This window comes from Bombina bombina, chromosome 3, assembly GCF_027579735.1.
Source record: "Bombina bombina isolate aBomBom1 chromosome 3, aBomBom1.pri, whole genome shotgun sequence".
Lineage (NCBI taxonomy): Eukaryota > Metazoa > Chordata > Amphibia > Anura > Bombinatoridae > Bombina > Bombina bombina.
Window position 1 is genome coordinate 638832296 of NC_069501.1, and position 26211 is coordinate 638858506.

The window sequence follows — 26211 nt, forward strand, 5'->3', positions numbered from 1 at the left end:
AGAAAGAAAGAAAGTTTACTGACATAAATGAAATAGAGAGAGAGAAATGGGGTATACATTGTTTTTGGTGCTACTTTGTTTATTGACCACCACTATTGTAAATGATAAAATCTGAGTTCCATTATTTGATACTCAGAATGTGATATATAAAAATGTATTTTAATGATTTATGTTTTAATTTGTACTCACACAAAAACAAATGTATATTTATATGACTTTGTAAAATAAAAATTCAGTTCACATATTTATATACCAAAAACCAATAAGGTATTGCTGTTATTATAATTTTAAAAATATGCTAATTAAATGTATATTTGCTATTAGATCATTTTATTCGGAACTTATCATTACCCCCTTATCATCTTACTCTATAAAGTCTCTAACTACACAGAAGACCAGCGTGTGAGCTTGAGCACTATCCGTGACAGCCGGAGTTGTACAATAAGCTCACCCTACAAGGAAATACCACCTTTTTTCTCCAGCAATTGCTATTTAGACAGTAAACTCTCTAGCCATAAAATACCTATAATCCTTTAGTCTCAATCTCTCCATTCATGGTTTGTTTCTCTTTTTTGTCTCCTTAATGTCTTTTATTAATGGTGTATTAAGAAGAAGAAGAAAGGATGCTTGCACAAATTAATTAAATCATTCATTGATTCACTCATTCATTATTTTTTTATCAAGATATTAAATGTCTTAAAATTGTGTAGAGTCTTCTCATTGGGTTCATTGGATGGGGTTGAACCACTTCTGTAGAGGGTGTCCTTTTGCAAGGGACTTTTTTAGCTGAAGGAGTCCATTGAATGGGGAGTACCTTTTAGGGGTGTTCTATATTATTATTATTATTATTATTATTATTATTATTATTATTAAAATAAGGAGAAGGAGAAGAAAAATAGATAGATAGATAGATAGATAGATAGATAGATAGATAGATAGATAGATATAAATATAGACAACATAGATATATGCTTTAATGACTTTAGGTGGGGTTGAACAACTTCTGTAGACAGTTTCCTTTTGAAAGGGACTTTTTTAGGTAAAGAAGTCCCTTAAATGGGGAATACCTTTTAGGAGTGTTCTTTAGATCCTTTGGAATGGGAAATCCCTTACATGGGGTATATTTGGGTATCAGGCTTTACTGGAGGATGTCCATGGTTGGAGGGTGAAATACTGTGCTATAAGGGATTTGAGAAAGGTTAGTGACCTCTATGGGGCTTTGCTTGTCCTGGAAGTTACATTAGAAGGGTAATCATTAATAGGATTGCTTGTAGAAAGGGGTTACAGTGGTAACATGATCCATAGGGGGATTGTTTTAAGTGATATTGTTGCAGTAGAACAGAGTTCCATAAAAAGATTGCTTGTGGTGGAGGGTGTAATGGGTATAAGTGTCATCCAAGAGAGGTTTGGTTTAGGTTGGGGGTACTGCATGGGTGTTTTGGTGAACAATTTGGTGGGGTAGAGGTACTTATTTTGAGGGGGCATTGTGATGATTTGTAGTGAATTATGGTGTTTATATGAAACTAATGTACAAATACTCCTTTTACTGATGAGTACTAGTGATTTGATTAGTACCGTATTACCCCAAAGGACATTGCGGCTCATATGTGGATATAGCATCTACCAGTACCTTTATCAGATTTAAGAAATAAAGATGTTATAAGAAACAATGCTGGCATATATCAAAAGATCTAATTGTTTAAGGATTCTCTGGATTGGAGTAGTGGAAATTGTATATTCAGATGTTGTTAGCGACAAGAATAGACACTACCCCATCCCATTAAAAAATATGTAATGTTCAACCCTAAATTTACAGATGAGTGACTGTTTTTACATATTATTGAAGAATGCCAAAGAAAACAAACAATTATTCTGTCATTTTTTTCCTCTCATTGGTTAACAGTTTAGGTTAAAAGAAACATAACAAAAGAAAGCACATCATATTTTCTATTTTGCCTACAAAAGTGATTTATTTGGATAGCAAATTCTAAAAACATGTTTCATAGCATAGTTTTCCACACACACACACACAATATATATATATATATATATATATATATATATATATATATACTTCCCCATACTCAATAGATCCACATAAATATGCTGTAGTCAGAAGCTTGCAATCTGCATATTATATAACTATGTACCAAGTGAAATAACACTTTGCTTATCAACAATATATTTAAAAACAAAATTTGTAGACACATACAATATACATTAATATACAATAAAAAAACATGAGAGACTATCTTGCCTGTGTTAAAGTGATACTAAACCCAAATGATTTATTTAATGATTCTGATAGATCATGCAATTTCAAGCAACTTTCTAATTTAGCCCTATTTACGCCTAGACTTTATTTTCCTGCTATTTAAATAAAGATAACTAGAGAACAAAGAAAAATTGATAACAGGAGTAAATTAGAAAATTGCTTAAAATTGCATGCTCTATCTATCTAAACCATGAAAGAAAAAAAATGGGTTTAGTGTCCCTTTAAATGTGTTACATTAAATAAAAGGAAAACAAAAAAATATAAAAGTACTAAATTTCAGCGTAAATTAGCTGCAACAACATTTCATTTGTATAATAAACATTAGGGTAGAATAAGTTTTTATTCAGGCAGTGTACTAGACAGATAACTGGTTTTATGATTTTGTACATTTATATGCAAGATGTAAATGCCATGCATATGAGATACCGAGGCCTAGTTTCCATTGAGGTGGTAAAGTTTGGAAACTGGTTGTAACATAAAAAGTCTCCATAGACTCTTAAGGAGATATATATATATTTTTACCACCAGTTTAAAAACTTTACCACCTCAATAGAAGTGAGCCCATAGCTGGTTAATCAGGTAAGCTAATTTAGGAGATATGAAAATATACATCTGTGTAAAGAATACTTGATCAGAATAGCCAAATAAGTGCCTAGTTTCCATTGAGCTGGTAAAGTTTGGAAACTTGTGGAAAAATTGAGAATTTTTATGTTACCACCAGTTTCCAAATGTTATCACCTCATTAGAAACAAAGCAAAGTAGCTACACTAATTCCAGGATACAGTTCTCTGATTCTTAGAATTTGTCATGTCTTAACATGACCTAATAACGCTAACAAATATTATTAAAAATAATAATAGTAATACATAAATGAAAATAATGATCCAAAAAGTTTTATAGTATAATTAAATCCCATTTGAAATGAAGCAGACATCTTGACAAAGACACATACAAGGCAAAAATGTAATGCGGTGCAAATCATTTGACAGAGTCTGCAAAATAATGTTCATAATCATAAAAAAAAGAAATAAAGGGATATTAAAGTCTTCTTCATTTTATTTATTGTTTTTTTTAAAGAGGATGTTAAAAATTGTATTACAGTTTTTGTGTGTCCACCAATAAAACTGGCGAAGAAGCCAGTGAGCAATTAATCCTTAAAGGGACAGTAAACACATTTTAATTTTCATATGAACTGTTTAGTTGTGTATAATTATGGATTTTCTATTTCTCATAGCTGTCCCTAATTGTATTTAACAGATAACAACTGCAAAACAATTCATTTTGACCATTTGTTTTAAAAATATTTAGACTTGGCTGAAATGTTGTTGTAATAAAATATCTTGTCATTAAAGGGATTGTCTAGTCAAAATTAAACTTTCGTGATTCCGATAGAGCATGCAATTTTAAGCAACTTTCTAATTTACTCCTATTATCAAGTTTTCTTTGTTCTCTTGGTATCTTCATTTAAGAAAGCTAGAGTGTAAGCTTAGAAGCCGGCCCATTTTTGGTACAGAACCTGGGTAGCGCTTGCTGATTGGTGTCTAAATGTAGACATCCAATCAGCAAGCGGTACCCAGGTTCTGAACCAAAAATGGGCCGGCTCCTAAGCTTACTTTCCATTCTCTTGGTAAAGATACCAAGAGAATGAAGAAAAAAATGATAATAGGAGTAAATTAGAAAGTTGTTTATAATTGAATGCTCTATCTGAATCATAAAAGTTTAATTTTGACTAGACTATCCCTTTAAAATTTGCTTTCACTTCTTGATTGTTCAAAATCAAAATAAACAACTTTAAACAAATGTTTTTTTTTATGCAAACATATTTTAACATTTTTTCTTTTTTTTTCTTTTAAGTGGATATGAAACCCAGATTTGGTCTTCCATGATTCAGGCAGAGCATGCACTTTTAAACAACTTTCTATTTTACTTCTAATTTCACATTTTCTTCATTTTCTTGGTATCTTTTGTTGAAAAGCAGGGATGTAAAGCTTAGAAGTCTGCCCATATCTGGAGCACTATATGGCATGGCAGCAGCTTTGCAAAAATGTTATCCATTTGCAAGAGCACTAGATGGCTGCACTATTTCCTGCCAAGTAGTGCTCTAGACACCTACCTAGGTATCTCTTCAACAAACAATATAATGAGAACAAAGCAAATTTGATAGAAGTAAATTGGAAACGTGTTTTTAAATTGTTTGCTCTTTCTAAATCATAAAAGAAAATGTTTTGGTTTCATATCCCTTTAAGACATTACACCTTTAAATCAAAATCTCATATCAAAGGCTTGGAAAATATGTATTCATTATTTTCATCCTCATGTGTGGAGTAAAAAAAGTTACAAATGTATACGAGTAGCAAAATAATGTTCCTAAAGTTTTGTATGAGGCACATTAGTTAACAAACCCAAAGTTTCCACAACAGATTTTACTTGTGGAAAATTCCTTAACCTTGTTTACAAAGTGTATGGCATAATACAAGTACACTAAGTGGCAGCTAATTACTCTGCTGTTGTGTAACATCGTTGACATTAAAACATTAGACTTCTAAAAGGAAATCAAGCAACACTTTTGAACAATTTTAAACATGTGTCAGTAATCTGTGATTGAAAAGACTAATTTGCTAAAGTCCCTGCTGTAGAGATGTATAGAGATACAAAATAATCCAAACACTCTATTTAAAAGGGAATTTTATTTTATTTCTATTGGACGAAAAAAAAAAAAATCCGGGCAGACTACATTTTTTTTTTATCCAATGAAATGAAACGTTTTGTACTTTTTGTTTTGGAGTATCTAGATCCATGCCTGTATAGTGGCAACTTGTGTTGTATCTAGTTGTAACCTGTTAAAGGGACACTGTACTGTACAAATTGTTTACCATTTATGTTTTCCAAATGTCATATTATATCTACTACAGAGTATTACATGTATGGGAAATTGTTTTTTTTTTTTTGTATCTATATTAAAACCATCACTTGTTGTTCTCCATGACATGCCCCCCCCCCCCCCGCATAAATCAGATGTGGAACTAGCGCTGCTGATTGGATCAAAAGAGTTTTACACTAAGTACCAGCAGTGCTCTGCGAGCCCTGAGCGGTATTTCTACTGTATGTTGAAAACATTTACAGGGGTTAAACACACAGTAGTGTTGGGTCAAAAGTCTTAAAATGACATGCTATAAAGGCATAGAGCATGTAATTCTTTTGTTTTACTATAATGGCTCTTTTATGTAAAGAAGATGCATATATTACAATAGGGCTTACAAAAAAATCCTAATTTAAAAATTGTATGAAACAAGCAAATTAAATATTGAACTAGAAAAACGTTATATAAAACTGCATTGTTAGATTATGTAAAAAATTCTTCAGCAAAAAATAAAAAAGATTTTATGGAAACATTAAAATCTGGATAGAAATTAGACAGGAAAAAGAAACGTGGTAGAAAATGCAAATAAAACTGCGCTACACATGCAAAAAAACACAGAAAAAAGTGTATTGTTTTCACTATTGTACAGTGAGTTTCCCGCCTAGTGCTAGTGGGCTGAACAGTTCCATTGGAGTAGATGAAATTTCTCTGCCAGATCTGCCATATTCTCTAAACATTTTCGAATTGCAGATCTCACAGTTTTATCTTGGAGACTAAAGGGTGGTTAGACTGTGTTAAAGTACTGAAAACACTTATTACTCTAACAGGAAAACACATGCATGCAAAAAAAGGGGTGACTGTAAGTTATCATAGGGTAAAAACAGGGTCATGCTCTCTCCAGCATAGTTTCCCTTTTTTATTACTTTTTGTGGTAGATACCTTGCAACTTGCAGGGACAAGCTTGTTTTTTTTACATCTGCTCCAGCAAAAGTTAGATAATCGTGCCTTATATGTAACCACTGCTTGCTGGTCCTAAACAAGACATAGCCAGTGAGCCAATCAGCTGCCTAAGGCATATCACCTACCAATTACCAGCTGTGCTCAGCTTGGGAGCTGCAGTGCTTGTGGCTCCAGAATGGGACTTTACATATGTGTTTAATCCAATTGCAACTGTTAAACACATGCAGTTCAAATCTCAGTAGAACAAACATGACATGATCTTGCAAAATATACATACACTTATGAACCAGAGCACGTCATTTTTGCACTACAGTGTCCCTTTAAATAAAAATAAAAAAGTGAATTGGTGTTTGGTTATGTATGGTTCAGCTAAAATCTTATTAAAGGGACACTGTACCCAATTTTTTTCTTTCGTGATTCAGATTGAGCATGAAATTTTAAGCAACTTTCTAATTTACTCCTATTATCAATTTTTCTTCATTCTCTTGGTATCTTTATTTGAAATGCACGAATGTAAGTTTAGATGCCGGCCCATTTTTGGTGAACAACCTGGGTTGTCCTTGCTGATTGGTGGATAAATTCATCCACCAATAAAAAAGTGCTGTCCAGGGTACTGAAACAAAAAAAAAGCATAGATGCCTTCTTTTTCAAATAAAGATAGCAAGAGAATGAAGAAAAATTGATAATATGAGCAAATTAGAAAGTTGCTTAAAATTGCATGCTCTTTCTGAATTACAAAAGAAAAAAATTGGGTTCAGTGTCCCTTTAATGGCTTCTCAAGCCAGCCTTGTACACTTTTTAATAAAGAACTTGAAACACTGGTTTTCTCATACTACAGATTAATTTTTTTTTTCTGCATTCCACTAATCCCTCCAAATAACTTTAAACAGCACCAAGGAACACTATGTCCTGTTCTTTTGGTAACACTATGGGCTGAATGATTGAAAGCTCTCTGGTCTCATCAGTACTGTGAGATCCCACAAATACTTTTAGGAAGGTAAATATTTTAGATTAAGAGATTTTTGTCTTACTTTAGCATGCTGGTTCTGCATATGAAGAAGAGACACATACATTACTATTTAAAGGGACAGTATGTTTAATTACAAGACATGTCTGTTGTGTTGATATAAAATAACTTATCAGCCAAGTCTAAACATTTTTTAAAAAAATTGACATCTGCAGTTGTATAGTAGTAGCTCCACCCATCATTAGTCTTATTTGGAGGATCCAATCCAGGATTGAGTCTACAGACAACAAGAGTAGCCACAGTCATAATGTTAGTATAAAATGCATTGTTTTGCAGTTATCAGTAAAAGCCAATTAGGGAGATATATATGTAGCAGGGTTAGCCTTGATAAGTCAGCAGGGTGCATTTCAAGTTGTGAGCATTTGGAAAACATACATTTTCAGAGTCATTTCATTATGCATAAATAAACATTTTATATAAAAAAAATCTAAAGGTGTTTACTGTCCCTTTAATGCTAAAAAACAACAAGATTTTGTGTGATTTTTCTCTGTGATTAAAGGGACAATTTACTCAAAAATGTTCTCCCCTTTAATTTGTTCCTAATGATCCACTTTACCTGCTGGAGTGTATTAAATTGTTTACAAGTAGCTCCTTTACCCTTATATTGGCATTTGAAATTGTTAATTTAGCATGTGGTATCCCCACCTATTCTGAAAGTTTGTGGCCGCGCGTACCAGCTATAGATAAGCTTTGTAAACACAGCCAGCAGAAGAAATTACACTCCCAGTGTGATAAAGCAGAGATAAGGTAATAAAATTTTGATTTTCCATTGTTCTCTCAAAGTATTGGTGATTATTTTAAGGACAGATAAAAGATAAAGAAGCAGGTATATTTGCACAATGTGATACAATAATGAGATCGGATTATACCTACAAACTCAACCTATTTTATTAGGCTGTGGCTTCAAAACACAAAATCAGAGCTTTAATATACAGAAATAAACCTTAAAAAGCTAATTTTCATAATTTTTTTACTCTGCAGTTGGTAAAAAAAGCAATTGTAAACACATTAAGGGAAAAACTATTTTACAGTATACTGTCCCTTTAACCTAATTTACACTTATTCTATGTGCAAGACCAAAGCTGACAGACATTTCATTAAAGGACCAGTCAACACAGTAGAATTGCATAATCAACAAATGCAAGATAACAAGACAATGCAATAGCACTTAGTCTGAACTTCAAATGAGTAGTAGATTTTTTTCTGACAATTTTAAAAGTTATGTCTATTTCCACTCTCCTTGTGCCAAGTGACAGCCATCTGCCAATCACAAATGCATACACATACCATGTGACAGCCATCAGCCAATCACAAATGCATACACGCTTTTTCTGTGAATTCTTGCACATGCTCAGGAGGAGCTGGTGACTCATAAAAAGAATGTACTTGTTTTGTTAATGGAAGTAAATTGGAAAGTTGATTAAAATTGCATGCTCTAATTTTGACTTGAATGTCCCTTTAATTCTTTGTTAAAAAAGACTTTAAAAACTGGAGACAGAGGCCTCACGTGTATAGTTTCCACGGAACTTTTAAAACGAAAGCGTTGTCCTAAATTATCACATTATAATACAAAATATGTTACCTGCTCCGGGTCCTGGCTCTGCGGGCTACTCAGAGAGGCACTAAGCCCAGCTACTCCCAGTGCAGGTGACCCAGCTGCGGCCTCTGCATGTCCAGCTGTTTGGGCTGTGGTAAACCCGTCCTCACTCTCTGACAAGCTTTTCTCTTGGAGCATTTCCTTTTGTAACAAAAGAAGATCATGTCATTATATATTCTTACATCCTTATAATAAACAGCAAATTAGTGTCTTAGGACAAGAACTGAACACTTTATTTATTCACAACTGTTTGTTTATTATCATTTCAAGGGTGTAAATAGCCACAGGCTATGAAGAAGCCTCATTATGAAAATAACTGTCATGGCTACACACAGCTGCTAGTTATGTATTTATGTCAGACTGTAAGAATAGTGAGCATGGAAATTGATGAGGTAAATATACAAGTGAAGTAAGAACTGTAAAGGAATAGAGACATGAAGCAATTAGGCTGACAAAAAACATAAATATACTGTACATTTGCCTCAGAATGTTAATATGAATAGTTTCCTTTTTATGCAGCTGTTGTCCATTCAGTATCATCATCAGACCACAAGTCTTAGCCTCAAACACACCCAATGACCATGCAAGTCCCTTTATAATGATCAGTAAATTGCAACATGCAATACAGTATAATGATTATGTTAAAACACTTTTCTTTAATGATTCGGCTAAAGCATACATTTTTAAGCAAAATTTCAGTTTTATTTGAAGTATCAATTCTCTTGGTATCTTTTATAGAAGGAACAGCAATCTACTACTGGGAGCTAGATGAACACAATTGTTAAGCCAATGACAACAGGCATGTATGTGCAGCCATGAAACAGCAGCTAGTGCCAAGCTCCTGAGCCTAACTAGGTATGCTTTTCAACAAAAGGATACCAAGAGAATGAAACTAATTAGATAATAGAAGTAAATTGGAAAGTTGATTAAAATTGTATGCTCTACAATGTTTGGGATTCATATCCAGGGGTGTATTAAGGCATAGGCCAACAAGGCCAGTGCCTAGGGCAGCAGATTTTTAAGGGGCAGCAGAATTTTGAGTCCCTAGGGCCACTCTACTGAACTCAGGGCCGGGTGGCTAAATCAACCAATTACTAATGACTTAAATGGCTGGCCCGGCTATTGCTATCCTATGGGATTGTATGTGGGTGCGCATGACGTGGTGACAGTGGAGGCGGAGCTCACTTGCGCAGCCTGGCCTGGACTGAGAAAGAATGCAGTATTCTTCCTGGCTCCACCGCATGATTGAGACTCATACAGACTACATAGTGCAGTGTGCACTACACCGTGACCACTGTGAAACAGCATATGCCTTTCTCCCTTCAATACATCTTCATTAGGCATTAAAATACTTAAACGGATTAGTCACTAATTACTTGTACATTTACTGTTTGTCTATCTGTCATACATGCAAATAATAAGTATTTATTGCTGAATCTATACAACTATGTGACTTAAAACACAACATATGTTGTATGCATTTAATACATTCAGAAACAATACAAGTATATACTTTATTATGATTGTATCATGTGACTTTATCCCCTAGGATACAATTCCTAAACCTATCATAACTACTGTTGGGGTTTTTTTTAAGTACTTTTAAAGGCCAGTTTGTATATTCATTACATATTTATCCAAGCAGATATTTTGCTTAAATAACTGTCAATCACCAAAGAAGATGTTTAAGGTTAAACAACTACCTACTGACAAACTATCATACAGTGAAGGATATTTTTTTCTGATATAAACACTTTAATCATCTGACTTGCAAAATAATGTCTTTAAAAAAAAAATATATTTATATATATATATATATATATATATATATGTATATATATATATATATATATATATATATATATATATATATATATATATATATATATATATGTGTGTGTGTGTGTGTGTGTGTGTGACCAGAGTGAATGCAAGCCCTGGTGAACATCTACTTAAAAAGACATTTATTTTTTTTATTTTTTACACCCTGCCCCAAAAATATTATGTCTAAAAAATGGCCTTAAACCTGGGGTAGGGTGGGGGGGGGGCAGCAGAATTTTGAGTGCCTAGGGCAGCACAAAACCTAAATACGCCCCTGTTCATATCCCTTTAATAATGAATGATAATATGCAAGTTACATAATAACAAATATAGTTTAAAGCATCCATAAATACATTTTATTGGTTCATGAATCATTAAAACTTCTGGATTCTGTTATATTGCTATTTTAGACTGATGAATTTTAATTATGAAATTAACAAAATTTGCATTAACTGCATTATTTATTTTGCATTAATTTAAAAAAGGATTTAGCTAAATAACTAAACAAAACAAAAGCAAATGTTGAAACATAATTAGAAGTACAGGTAATCTGTATAGGTTTGCAAGATAATGCACTTTAAAACACAAACAAAAAAATGAATCTGTGCAGTCTCTGGTAACACAATCAATGCACTATCCAACATGAAATTAAATTGTATGCAAACAGCTCTCACTTATTTCTGATGAATTTTTCAAGTGATTATCAACCAACATTGGACCACACTACTGTATAACATTGCTTGCTGAAGGTGCAATAAGCATTAGTGCTGGAATTTAAAATAAATGTGAGATAACAGAAGTCAGGCAGAGGATAGAAATATGGTGCATTGGTTTTTGAAGGTATAACTTACTTTTGGTTATTTCACTAGGGAGCACAGGCAGATATTTAGGGCAAAATGTACCATTATTGCAGGCGGACCGGTTCGCAAGTAGAGAACCTGTCTCCCTGCAATCACCACTTCAGATGCAGCAGTGCGTGCCGGAATTTAACATTGCACGAAGACTTTCATGTCAGTCACCCAAAACAAGTGTGTAACAGAGCGATTGGTCTTGCCACTACTGAAGTGGAGGAGAGGCAAAGAGGCAATTTCTTTCTGGTTCTTAAATTTGTGGCTGCACTACACTGATGCACTAGCTGAACACATCAGGTGAGCCAATGTCAAAAGGCATATAAGGGTAACCACCAATCAGGAACTAGCACTTTGCGTATTTCTGCTCCTGAGCCTACCTAGGTATGATTTTCAACAAAGGATACTATGAGAACAAAGCAAATTAGAGAGTAGAAGTAAACTGGAAAGTTGTTTTAAATGACTTACTCTACCTGAATCCTGAAAGTTTAATTTTTACTTTACTATCCCTCATAACTTTCCATATGCATGCATTTGTTTTCTTTTTAAATTTAGTAACAAGAAAGCAAATATTAAAATAAATATTTGAAAACATTTAGCGCTGCGGAATCTGTTGGCGCTCTACAAATAACCGATAATAATAATAATAATAATAATAAAACATCTTTTTAAGCATAAAATGTATATATTTTTTATGTTTGTATCCAAAAAGTATTGTTTTTATTATTATTTATTTTGGAATAGTTCTACTGTTCTGAATAAACCTGTGGAAGTTTGACCCAGCATAAACCTATGTGCTTGTGGGAATTAACCCTGTACAGAAATTGAGAATTGTTTTAGCTTTTGAACATACTGTACATACTGCATTATCATTTGTCAACAAACATACATTTGCAGCTATTTCTCTGTATAAATGTTAACATTTTTTTTTTCTTTACCATATTTAAAAAGAAATTAAAATAGACAAATACAGGGCCTGCAATCACTTAGAAAAATAACTACCATTTTGTTCAGGAGCACTTTATATAATATCACAGATTAAACATTTTGAAAGGCAAAGCACAACGTTGAATTTCAATTAGGGGAGACCAGAAATATCCCTGTTTTTTCATATTTGAGTGAGAACCTAAACTCTGACATGAACAGGTCCCTACGTTTTAATAAAGATATCACACAACTGTCCAAAAATACTTGTAGCCAAGCAGTTAAACAGACACTAAACACTAACATTCCATGCACCTCCTTCTAATCATGGGTGCTTCCTTTATGGAACCTGGGTAACACTGAATGAGAGTTACTGCACATCTGCAAACAGGTCATCACTGGAATGGAGTGAAAGACAAATGGTGGCACCCATAACTAGAGGGAGGTGGGGAATAACCTCAATAATATGCTATTTACATGTAAAACACTAAATACATTTCATGTACCTCCCTCTAATCATTGGTGCTGCCTTTATGGAACCTTAGGTTACACTGCAGGTATCAGAAGGAGAGTCACTGCACATGTGCAAACACATCAGCACTGGCATGCAGGGAAATATAGATTTCAGCATGGTGGCCCCCATTAATAGAGAGAGGTGAGGAATAACCTCAATACTATGCTTATAAAATGTATTTAGTGTTTAATGTCAGTTTAATTTACTCAAACACAGACCTTTCTATGTATAAACCACAAAAACATACAAATATTCTATCTGAGATGCAGGTTTTAGACATACATTGGTATGGGCTCCAATACATGACTAATAAATATAACATCATTGAGCTATACGGATGCTTTTAAACTCCTTTATAAAAATTACATATATTGCCATCACATATAGAATTGTACTCCTGTATCATTATAGATACAACCTTGTGTTTACAAGCAACCTATGCCAATTATTTTACTACACAAACGTTGGACTTTAATGCACCACATGAGCTTTAATTCACTTTGTCAGCTTAGAAGTTTTCAGTCGGAGCACTGATATGCCACAATTAAAAAAAATAAAAAATAATACAAACTGATTTGACACCTTTAAATACTGTTCAAGGCCAAGCTGCACTATTTGGGCACTTTGCTTTTTTTACATTCACATCGAAAAGCAGAATTATTGGACCATTATAGACACAGATGATATGTGTTAACAAACAAGGTATCTGTGCAAACAATCTTCAGAATAAATATGTTTATGATTAAACATAACAAAATTTAATTTTCCAATTAACAATGCCATACAGAAAATTGTCAAGTTTTAACAACTCAAAAAATACAGAACCATTTTACTTCAAATTTGAGTTTGTAATAACAAGTCATTTGGATTTACTTCCAAACTGGTGTATACTTTTAAAATTATTTGTTTGAGAAACATTACTTAACACAGAATTTTGAAACAGCTGTAGGTGTCCATTCATACTGGTGTGAAAATGCACTGATGTGGGTAAAGTCTGCTAAATTTTGATTGCATTTCAGTTATAAAGTCAACCTTTAAAATCTAAATTCCATAGCCCAGGTCTGTTCAAAGAAGTTATTAAATACAAATATGAATATTATTAAATAGAAGTAAAGTAAGTAAGTCTACTATCTATAAATAACTGACTTACCAACTAGTTAAATCCAACCAATTTTAGTCCTAATGTTTGGCAGCTGGTGGTTACTTGCTGCATCTAGGGTTTAAAAAATGTGTGTAAAATAGGATAGAAACAGGTATTTGTGTCAAGATAGAATGCAACCCCTAACAATAATTTGACAAAACAAACACACACAGATATAATATATATATTATACTTTTTATTTGTGCATGTGATGAGAATTTTGCAACAATTTCTTAAGTACTAATAATGTATATTTATTTGTGTATACTACGTTTATTTGTATGTAGTTATAATCAAGCTTAAAAAGCAATTTGTTTTCTATAATGCGTTTGAGAACCTCTTCTGTTCCATACACAGTTCTATATTTGTATGTGGGACAGAGCACATGGGCAACTTGAACTGGGGGCACTGAGTGCATGGGACGAAAGAAAGAAAGATGATATATACACACAGATAGGTAGATAGATAGATAGATAGATAGATAGATAGATAGATAGATAGATAGATGATAGATAGATGATATATAGATAGATAGATAGATGATAGATTATAGATAGATAGATAGATAGATAGATAGATAGATAGATAGATAGATGATAGATAGATAGATAGATAGATAGATGATAGATGATAGATAGATAGATAGATAGATAGATAGATAGATTGATAGATTATAGATAGATAGATAGATAGATAGATAATGTATCAATAAAAATTGAAAGTAATTATATTATAATTAGTTAATTACTTTTAGACACAATATCAATAATCAGATAAAATTCTCAGACTGAAAAAGCCAATTAACACTATTCATAATCATCGAATGATGTAATAGTTCTTTTTATAACTAAAGGGAGGATATATAATAAATAATGAATAAATGTTATATATGTATATTTTCATGTAATATACGAGAAGAAAAAATATTTTGATAAGCAAATAAATTATATTTAATGTTGTTGCACGATATCGTGATGATATTTTTGCTCTGACAACGCAATACAAATATTTGTTGTAAATGTGAAAATGTATTGATTTCTAGAGTAAAAATAAAACGTTAACATTTTCTGAAAAAAAATACACAGTTTACTGTGAAATATTATGATTTTGTAAATTGCACAATGGAATATAAGGATTTATTTCTGGCGTTACCATTTCAAAATTACATATATAAGATATATGCAAAAAAACAAAAACTATCCGAAATATAATTATAGATTGCAGAATTACATAGGGAAAAAAAGCTTTATTTTTTGGGCTGTTAGATATTTTTGGTTGAATTATAATGGAATACGTAAAAAAAATACATCTTGTTTTTTTCATTTTCCAGGGATATTAATTCAAAATATCACACTCTTTGGTGTCACACTCTTTGGTGTCACACTCTTTGGTGTCACACTCTTTGGTGCAAATAAAATGCGTCTTTTTTTGTAAATTTTGCAATCTGTAGTCATCAAATATATAAAACTGGAATTTCACTTAAATTCAGTTTCTAATCTCAGTTTGCAATCTGTATAATAATTAAGGCTATCAAACCTCTATATATTTATCTAAACCTTTTATAAACAGAGGTAATATTTTCACGAGGTAAGTGATTGTATTAAGGCTTTCAATGGATTTGGACAAAACCTGCTTTAACTCATGAATCTACAAGCACAATGCAAAATCTAACATTGGTAAATCTAGGGAGGGGTCACACATAATATGTATCAGATTTTTTTATAACTAGATTTTACTTATGTGACTTTTATTGTATTATTTGCGCACTGGCTCTGTATATATATATATATATATATATATATATATATATATATATATATATATATATATATATGTATACCCATATATCAAGTTGTTTACAATTTATGTTTAAATTAATATGTGTTTTCCAGTTCTGCACTTAGACTTAACAAACAATAATAACCACATGGTATTCAATTAATTAATAATAGTATCATAACGGTACAGACATTCTATTAAAACAATTCATAGTAAAAAAATATTGTAATAATCTGAAACTGTTACAACTTTTGGGGAAAAAAATGTGTAATGTGCATTTTAGTATTAAAAAGTGTATTTTACACACTTCTTGTAGGTACGAAAAAAACATATAACTATGGAATTAATAGACTGATCTGAGTTGAAATTGAGTAGAACCCCCCCCCTAATCAAATTCCATAAAGCTGCAAGAATCATGAATTTGAATAAATTTGAGATTTTGTGAAAAGTAGGGATGTTAATTGAGATGTAGCTATGCAGTTTTTTGTATGTGTTAGACACAAACCATAAGCTTTAGCTGCTAGAAACAAGGACTGAGTGTTTCTGCTGACTGCAATGAAAACTTGGCTCACCTGTGACCTATTAGTTTCCTTTTCATGAACCCAATCCAATTTTTGCACACGCTATCCCTACATAGATTTTATTTTGAGTGAATTTGGCTTAATTTTAATTAATTAATTGGATTGCAATTCTCAAACACTTCCCTCTATGTGTATGGGGTGTGGCCTTAATATATTGTTTCCAATTTCAAATATATTTACTGTACTTAAAACTTTTATGAAATCCTATTAGTATTGTGTTGAGGCTGAAATGTGAATGTCAAGAAGACTTCATATTTTAATTTGATGTATATTTGTAGGAATTTTTATCAAGACAAGACGGGTAAGAATAACCATAGTATTTTTTTTTTTTTGAGGCTGTAACGGGAATTAAAAAATAATGTAATATGTAATATAATGTATTTGTTACGACTTTAAATCATGATTATTTAGTTTAATTGCATACATATTGAATGTGGATTCAATGTGAATTACATAAAAGACCTACGACCACTGCACATTATTCTGCACTTTATACACAAATTACAGATTTCTACCTCATTTACATCAGGTTGTGAAATTCTGTAGCTTTTCACAAATAAGTTGTGTGCGGTTTGTAAATATTTCTCACAATAGTCAGGTCTCTGCAGGATTTAAACTTTACCCAAACTTGAAGTCCTCTCCCAAAAGTGCATTTAATGAGCTTCACCTTGTCTTTCATGATTACAGACCTTACTCTTTTCACTAGAAAATATATGTAATCATTGCGTTTTTCAATTAAGATTTATGGTTATGGAGGGGAAAAGTCTGCAACTATCACAACATAATAAATTATAAGAAGACAGATGGAAATTTTGTTTTGTGACCAGTTCATCCAAAGACTGGGATTAAAAAACCCCACTGAAAACTGTCTGTATTTTCAGTATATAGCTTGTGTTGCTAATGCTTCTTTTCTCAATGTCAGAAGAATGAAAGACTAGATCAATCACCCTTAAGAATCCCCTTCAATGTATATTTCTGTTTATATGAAAGTGACTAGAAGAGGATTCCTTAACCAGGGTGTGATGGAAGTTCGCCTCATCGTCCATAAACACAGCTCACAAGTCAGATCCAATGATGTGTATATTGTGACTTGCATTGAAATCCGTGTTCCCTCTGTTATAAATGTTACAACTGCATTTTATAACAAACTCTAAATTATCTAAATAATGTTACCAGAAAAAAATATATATATAGATAGATAGATAGTTAGATAGATAGATAGAAAATAGATAGATAGATAGTATATGTTGTTAAGACAGTCATTTGAACATAGTGTGGTTTAATGAAATAACAGAATCATTTACAAATACTACATTTCCATTAGACATTTTTTTTTTTTTTTTTTAAATGTCAAGAATGGATAAGAAGATGAAAAAACTATAAATACTTAGTAGAGGGTTATCAATTGACTTTTAGGGTATATTAATATTAAGCAGCACGTCAATATGATTGGATAGAGAGATGGACATAGATAGATAGATAGATAGATAGATAGATAGATAGATAGATAGATAGATAGATGATAGATACATACATACATACATACATACATACATACATACATACATACATAGATACATACATAGATACATACATAGATACATAAATACATGTATACATACATAGATAATGCAAGAAAATCTGATACAATTTATGCACTTACATGTTGTAAACAAATTTATTTCCTGTGTGCATATATTGTTATGTGCATATAGATTAAATTTTCCACGTGTTTTGGATTTGTAATAGTTTGTGAACCACTTGTTTGTCCAGTCTGTTTTTATTTCATTGTCAGCAAATACATTATTTTGTCACGCATCTAACTGGAGAACGGACAAAAAAGTGTTTTTCTTTTTTTTTTTTTTTTCTTCTTTCTTTTTTTCATACATTGTCAAAATTCAATCTCACTTAGTTAAAAGAATATCCATTTAAAACAGGGACATAGGTTTGTAAATTGTGCACCAATTAGGTAGTTGTGCCTATATTTCCTTTTCACCAAAAAACAATATTTTGTCAGGCACATAACTAAAGAACAGACAAATGTGCTTTTATAAACAGTCTGAGTGCAAGCTCACTTAGATAAAAGGAGACCCCACTTATACATGGGAAGAGGCTGGCAAAAAAATCAATAAAGATAAGCTCTGACAGCAAGGCTGAAGGACCTGTTGCACATCAAAATAGACTTTACTGAATCAATATGCTCTCTAGATTTAAGCAAGGCCTCTGCAGGCAGCCGTGTTAGCAATTGCAATACCTAGAGCAGTGATTTTTAACCTTTTTTTTGCCGTGGCACACTTTTTTACATTAAAAAATCCTGTGGCACACCACCATCCCAAAATTTAAAAAAAATCACACATTGTAACCTAATACAGCATATATATATATATACACATACACACAAACACACACATACTGTATGTATTGTGCTGTTATGCCATGCCTCCTACAAACTACCCCTGCACTGGGAGTAAAAAACAAGCAAAGTTTAAAAAATATGTCACACTGTTGTCAGTCTGCCGTGGCACACCTGAGGATCTCTCACGGCACACTAGTGTGCCACGGCACACTGGTTGAAAAACACTGAGATAGAGCCATCATCTTGTGCTTTTTTTACAGGTGACTTGTGTCACCTTTGGGTTAAAGAAAATTGCTTCAGTTGTATGAGAGCAAAACATATTTTAGGTTGACAATATGCAGAATACAACACTGGCAGGCGCATATCTGGAAGAGGCAAGCAGATTCTTCACATAATCCCTTTAATTAGAGCAACATGGAAGGCCAAATAAATATACAGAGAGGAACAGGAATACAAGATTGTGTTTAGGGGTAATCCTAAAAAAAATATATATATTTCCTCTACTCAAACAGTTGTGTAAACTAAACTAATGTAGTGAAGTAAACATAAAAAATAAATAATAATATAATAATGTAACACGTTTGTGCTATATACATACATACATAAAGGTATTTTACAATATTAATATTACCATACCATGCAAACAATTTACACATTCGACGACATAAGTATATAAACCACTTGTTCTTACAAGGTACATATAAAGGTTATATTTGTGTGTTTTAAAATTTTTATACCTGTATGTTTGTCTGTTTAGTTATCAATTACTGCGTATTTAAAAACTAATACTATGGTTATTATAATGACTTATTAGTTGGGGTAAAAGTGTGTCACCTTTATCATATGTCTAAGAAATTTTCTTATTTCTGTATTGGTCCTTTACTTAGAACATTCCGCTTGGGAAAGGGCAATATCTAAAATAACTCTTTTGTCAGCTCCAAATTTATCATAACATAAAAAATGTCATTTTATAAATAAAAATGTATTCGCTAGTAAATATTTTGCGATTTAATATTGGTATTGTAAGGCTTAAAATCATGTCTTCTGTAAGAAAAAAAATATGACAATTTGAAAACACATATAATGATATAATTAATTTTAGTTTTAGATTAAAGAGACCCAAATTTTTAAAACATTTACAAATATATATATTTTATAGGTGTCACATTTAATTAGTTAATTCAAGATATTACAGAAATTATACCTAGCACTCTACAAAATCAATAATATATAAAATATTTGCTAATCACACATACTAAGCAAACAGTATTTCTACATATGATTTGATATATTTAAATTAATGGGATTGAGGAAAAATAAATTTTATATATATATATATATATATATATATATATCATAAAAAATATTTAGAAAGTTGAGTTAGTTCTCTGTCTGTATGTATATATTACAGAACATAGGTCTTCTGTATCAATTCCTAAAGCCTAGGGGCAAAAAGATTTTGTCTAGTCAGTGAAGCATATAATCACTTGTATAGTGGTTGGTTCTCATCTTTCAAGTACTTACAATAGTGCCATCACCTCAAGTCATTCAAACAGACACCTAGTTGATAGCTGAACCTCTGTAAGGCTAATGACTCTTTACTATCTGATCCATCTTTAATGATAATAACAATCATACGTCTTGTGCTAATAAACATTGCTTTTTAAGTTGCATTTCTCTTTCTAAACATATAGTCACATTTATTCTTATTTTCTTAAAGAACGATGAAACTTTTTATAATGAGCGCCAATACTTCTTTTAAATATATTAAAGGTCATTTTTTAATTATTTGGAGAAAAAAAAATATAGTGTATATGATAAATATAAATTAAGAAGGTAACAATAAAGTGAAACAATTAAAATGAATTATAAATATTAAAATGATTGTTTACATATTAAATCTAGGCATTTTTGTATTAATTTAACCAAAGTTGTTATTTTTTCTTTTCTTTGCTTAAAAAAAACAAACATTTTATGATTATGATAACGGAATTTTAGATTCTGTGTTTAATTTGAAAGAAGATTGTATTTCTTATCTAGAGGAGAAACTGGGAGTTAATCTAGGTATTCAAGTGGCGACTGAGAGGAGAACCAGGCCTAGCTAGCAATGCAGAGCCTGACAGCTATAGGACAAAACTTCTTTAGTTTTAAATTTATGGCAATGTAGTGGGATGGGGGCAGGGAATTTTGACACAAACTGTACAATTACTGGTAGTAAGAATTTCTCTCACTATTTAGTGCAGACTATGGCAATTGGGGTGTTCTGATATATATATATATATATATATATATATATATATATATATTAACGGCATCAAAAAGTATGTATTTGTTTGCATATACTATATACTGACTATATTTGTGCAGTGCTGACCTCCCTCTGTATAGTAGTGATGGAAATTAATAACAAGAAAAGAAGGTTTAAAAATCATGAAGAAACTTACACTGGCTGCTGAGTTTCGAAGTTTGTTTTAAACTTCAGTTATAGATTTGCTAAATGTATCCAATATTGGGAAAGCAGCATTTCCCGCAGGGAACAGCTGGGAATAAGATATCCGGGTCTCTGCTTGCTAAGATGGCAGAGATGATGATGGGTCAGGGTCCAGTTGAGCCTTTGCCCGGTTTTGGTCTGACCAAGGATGGCTACAAGCTGTGGCTACAAGGATGTGGATGCAGATTCACTGCAATGGTCACTGGTGCCTTCCCAAAGGGTCCATCCTGAGACCAGAAATCACACAGAGCAGAGAGGAGACATTCCCAGGTCCCACGGAAACGTTTCCTTGATCTTCTCTAAAAATGTTTCTCGGAGATAGAATTTTTGGCCTTCTTTCTCCCTCCCCTTTAGCCCCCCTTCCCCTCCTGCTGACGTTGCTTCTGTCAGTCAGTTCCAGTAGGACTCTGCTCCAGCAATATCATACACAGAAAACTTAACTGTTTTGGTCCATTCCTTAAAATTTCATTACAGGGATTCATATTCATAACCCCCTCCCTATTTCATAAAGGAACTTCTGGCCATTTAAATTAATAACTTCTATATGAGTGTTTATTATTTCAGAAATGCCCAAGGTCTGCAAGGGAAAGCCTTCATCAGGTAATCTTAACAATGCCATGTGGGAGAGTGGGGCACAAATTTGTAAACCGAACTACCAGTATCACATTTACTTTAAATGTGGTGTACATTTTTTTTTCTCCAAGTCAGCATAAACTATGATTAAGCAAATTGTATGGGTAGGTGTAAAAATATGTAAGTAATCTGCACATGACCACGTGGTACCAGGCATCAATATTATAGATAGATAGACAGATGATAGATAGACAGACAGAAATATTGAGAGAGAAATGATACACAGATAGATGATAGATGATTGATTGATTGATTGATTGATAGATAGAAAGATATATAGATGATAGATAGATAGACAGACAGACAGATAGATTGATATATATATATATATATTTAGTATATATATATATATATATATATATATATATATATATATATATATATATATATATATATATTCAGTATATATATATATATATTCAGTATATATATATATATATATATATATATATATATATAGAGAGAGAGAGAGAGGTGATAGATAGATGATGGATAGATAGAGAGATCGATAGACAGACAGAGAGACGGAGAGATAGATGGATAGATAGAGATGTAGATAAATAGACAGACAGATAAAAAGATATATAGATAGATAGATAGATAGATAGATAGAGAGAGATAGACAGTTTTTGTAAAGATGAAGGGTAAACACATAATAATGATCCCATATTTGGTCAAATAGAAGCTATGAGAATATCATATAAAATAGCATTAGGGATAGGAATGTTTCCAGAACTATATACAAAGGGTGCTGAACAAGATGTTACTTTAGACAGACGGATAAATGTGTATATAGATTAAACGACTACATAGAAGCTTTTAGACAGTGCATCTTTTACTTATAATGCAAGAACATAAAAAAAAAATATTCATAAAAACGGAATTGGTCAATCATACTATATGAAGGTGGATCAAAACAGTCCAGTAAAAGTTTGGTGATTATTTTTCTCAACAAAATACATTGTATTTTGAAATAAACATAACAAATATTGCCCGTTTAATTTTTGTTCCCGCTTTTAAATTCTACAAATTATATATATATATATATATATATATATATATATATATATATATATATATATATATATATATATATATATATATATATATATATATATATATATATATATGTGTGTGTGTGTGTGTGAAGCGCTCAATGTATGTGTATATATGTGTGTGTACATATATATATATATATAATAAAATCCAAATGCTATAAATCTTGGCACCGGACACAGGATTTGTCTGTGATGTATGAGTTTATACTGAACCTTGCCATATTGCGCACTGTACGTAGCTACAGACAAACACAGATTATAAATTATTTTAAGACATTAAAAAAAGTGCAAAATATTAGATATAACATTATCAAATACCACAAAGTAATGCTTAATATTTGTTTTTCTAGATATATTTATTATAATATAAAAATATGGTTTTCTTAAGTTTAAAATCATATCTGTAATTACCATTACTTATGTGTTTTATGTATAATAATAGTTAGATTAGTATTATAATTTAGAGCAAGACTCACTACGATACACCTAATCACACCCATTACTGCTAAATCATTATTGACAACTATTGACACTATTTTCTAAAAATTATGAAAGCAAACATTAAGATGAAACAATATATAAAATAATTCGACCATACTCTTCTAATAGACAGTATTTTAAAATACTTTATTATTTATGTGAGGAGGAGGGGTAGATTTGATCTGACGTATCAATAAATCTTGTGTTAAAAAAAGGTAACATATTTTATATATAAAAAAAAATAAAAAAATCCAAGGGCCCTTAGGGTCTCAATTATATATATATATATATATATATATATAAACACACACAAACACACACACACACATATATATATATATATATATATATATATATATATATATATATATATATATATATATATATATATATATATATATATGAAGGAGAACTAACAAATGTATGCAATACATGAAAGGGATTGGTTGATTACATAGATAAATACATAGATAAATACATAAATACATAGATAATCAGAAAAATAATATAGAGATTTCAAATTTTAGAAATGAAACGCCTAAAATGGCTTAAATGTGTAAGGATAACTTTTAATAAATTCAACACCAGCTTTCCATGCACATAATGCTCTCTCTTGAGTTTTAAATGTAACCATCAATAGCATTATAGCCGTCAGTAGTACTTATATATTATTTCCGTGGAAAGAGGTTTTTTTTTTTTTTTCTTTTTAGTGAGACAATATTTGACCATTAATTGGCTATTAGGAATCTGATTAGAGCAAACTGATAATTAACCATTATAAATTATGTAGTTTTCGCCTAAAATAAAATGTGTTGTTTTACTTTTGGGGCAGAAAAGTTGAAATATGTAGCTGAAAAGATGGCTTCTTAGGCAAGGAGAAACAATGGTATAGCCTGGCTGTGCTGTTGGCTATATATCGCCAAACAAAGCAAACTATTCAGTTTGTGCCAAACGCTATTAATGAGCCAAGCATCTAGACTGCCATAAATAAATACTTTGGAAAGTCTGTGGAATGTCATACTAGTGAATATTACTACACTACTAAAGAAGTACTGCAAAATACTGAGTGCAGTTTGTGCTCAGTGTATATTTAAATACTAGAGTAGTGTCCTGCACAGCTAGAGACCAAACTAAATACAAGACATACTCCTATTTTAGATGATATAGTCATTCCACCAAGCTGATCTGTGTAAAAGAATTCAACAACAAGCCCCTAGCACATTATTAGACTGATACAAGAATTTACTTATAAACTTCCCTAGTCTTAAAGCTTTGGAGCTGAAACTTTTGACCCACCATATTATCAATTCTTAATCGCAATTTGTAATGATATGTTCAGGTATTACATATATTAACATAACAGAAAATCTTGCAGATTCTAATAGTTTGGTCAAAATTAAAGTTAAAAACTATTTCTATTTAGATTTAAACCCGTTGATTATAAGCAGTTATCAAGATAAATATAACAATAAATTACTATCTTGTTTTTACACAGTTTGAAACAATGTACACTAAATAAGTAATTATTTGGATAATAAAGTGACTGTTTACCAACAATCTAAATCCAATCCCAAACTTTACACTTTTTAAACGGCAGAAGGATTAATTCATTTGGGTATAGTTCACATGTTCTATGTTAGCTGAATAACTCATTGAGTTAAAATAAAATGTAAAAAAACAAAGCATGTTTTGTAAATTTTGAATAGAAAACATGGAAAAAATATAAAATAATGCTCAACAGCTCACAAACTTATGTATGGAAAATTAAACAATCAATAATTTCTGAAAACAGATTTAAATAGACATATATAAGTCATAATATATATATATATATATATATATATATATATATATATATATATATATATATATATATATATATATATATATATATATATATATATAAAGAGAGTGAGAGAGACATGCATACATACATATACCTGTATCTGTTATCTGTACAAAGGCAACTCAATGTAGATAAATCTATTAGGTTTCTTATCAATCTACTGCTCTACATTAATTGGAATACATTTTTACAAACAAAGATATCCAACTTAATCTAGAAAGAATAGAATAGAGGGATGTTTTTCAACCCTATATAATACCCAACATTGTATGTACTTAATTGTGAGATGTAATTAGTAAAACATACTATGGTTGGGGTTGAATATATACAGAAGAGAGAAAATTAAAACCATCTGAGTAGTGAACTGACAATAGTGAAGACAAAATATAGGCATCTACAATTTATAAAGGTCTTGCATTATTTTTGCAGTATAAGTATTGCAGAACTTAATAAAACAAATATAATTCTTACCAGCTCTTATAGTGGAGATCCACTGTATGAGAGATTTTAAAGTTAATTCCTCCTAAGGTCGAATTTGCAATTGCGGCCAATTCTCCAGCATACCAGAAGTTTAAGAAAGACAATGCTATAAAACTACTCATTCTTTATGGGCATGATTTTATCAGATTTTCTTGAAAGTGATTTTAAAACAAACGCACTCCCACTGTCACGTGATCCAGAAATTGGGAACAGGAGCAAAACAAGTATACTGGGGTCAACCTCTTAATGAACCATTTTCCCATTCAGGAAAAAAAATATATGGCACATGGCAAGCATGTATTTCATGGACTAAAAATGAAGAATTCTCCTGCCCTGGTAAGATGCCCTGGAAACAGGCAACCACACAAATAAATAAATAAATATATAAATATATTAATAAATATATTAATAAATAATTATAAATCATATAAATGTATATATTTTTTTTAATAAACTGTGCATATGTGTGTGTGTTTTGTATTGTTTTTTTAAATAAAGTTTTGGAAGATCTGTCCATGTTTGCACATAATTGAAATAATT

At 31.3% G+C, this 26211-nt stretch overlaps 1 protein-coding gene across 2 annotated transcripts in view; it reads right to left on the reverse strand.

Moving 5' to 3' along the window:
• Positions 1-25750, reverse strand: part of TBX4 (T-box transcription factor 4) — a 365695-nt gene extending 339945 nt beyond the window's left edge. Inside the window, exons 1-2 of one of the 2 annotated variants that reach the window (XM_053707346.1) lie at positions 25663-25750; positions 8705-8860 (exon numbers count right to left, since the gene is read on the reverse strand). In XM_053707346.1, the coding sequence (XP_053563321.1) occupies positions 8705-8857 (153 nt within the window). In that variant the 5' untranslated portion in view covers positions 8858-8860; positions 25663-25750. Of the gene's footprint in view, positions 1-8704; positions 8861-21127; positions 21438-25662 lie in introns of those variants that run through there. The other variant, XM_053707345.1, reaches the window with a different exon arrangement.
• Positions 25751-26211: the final 461 nt, after the last annotated feature.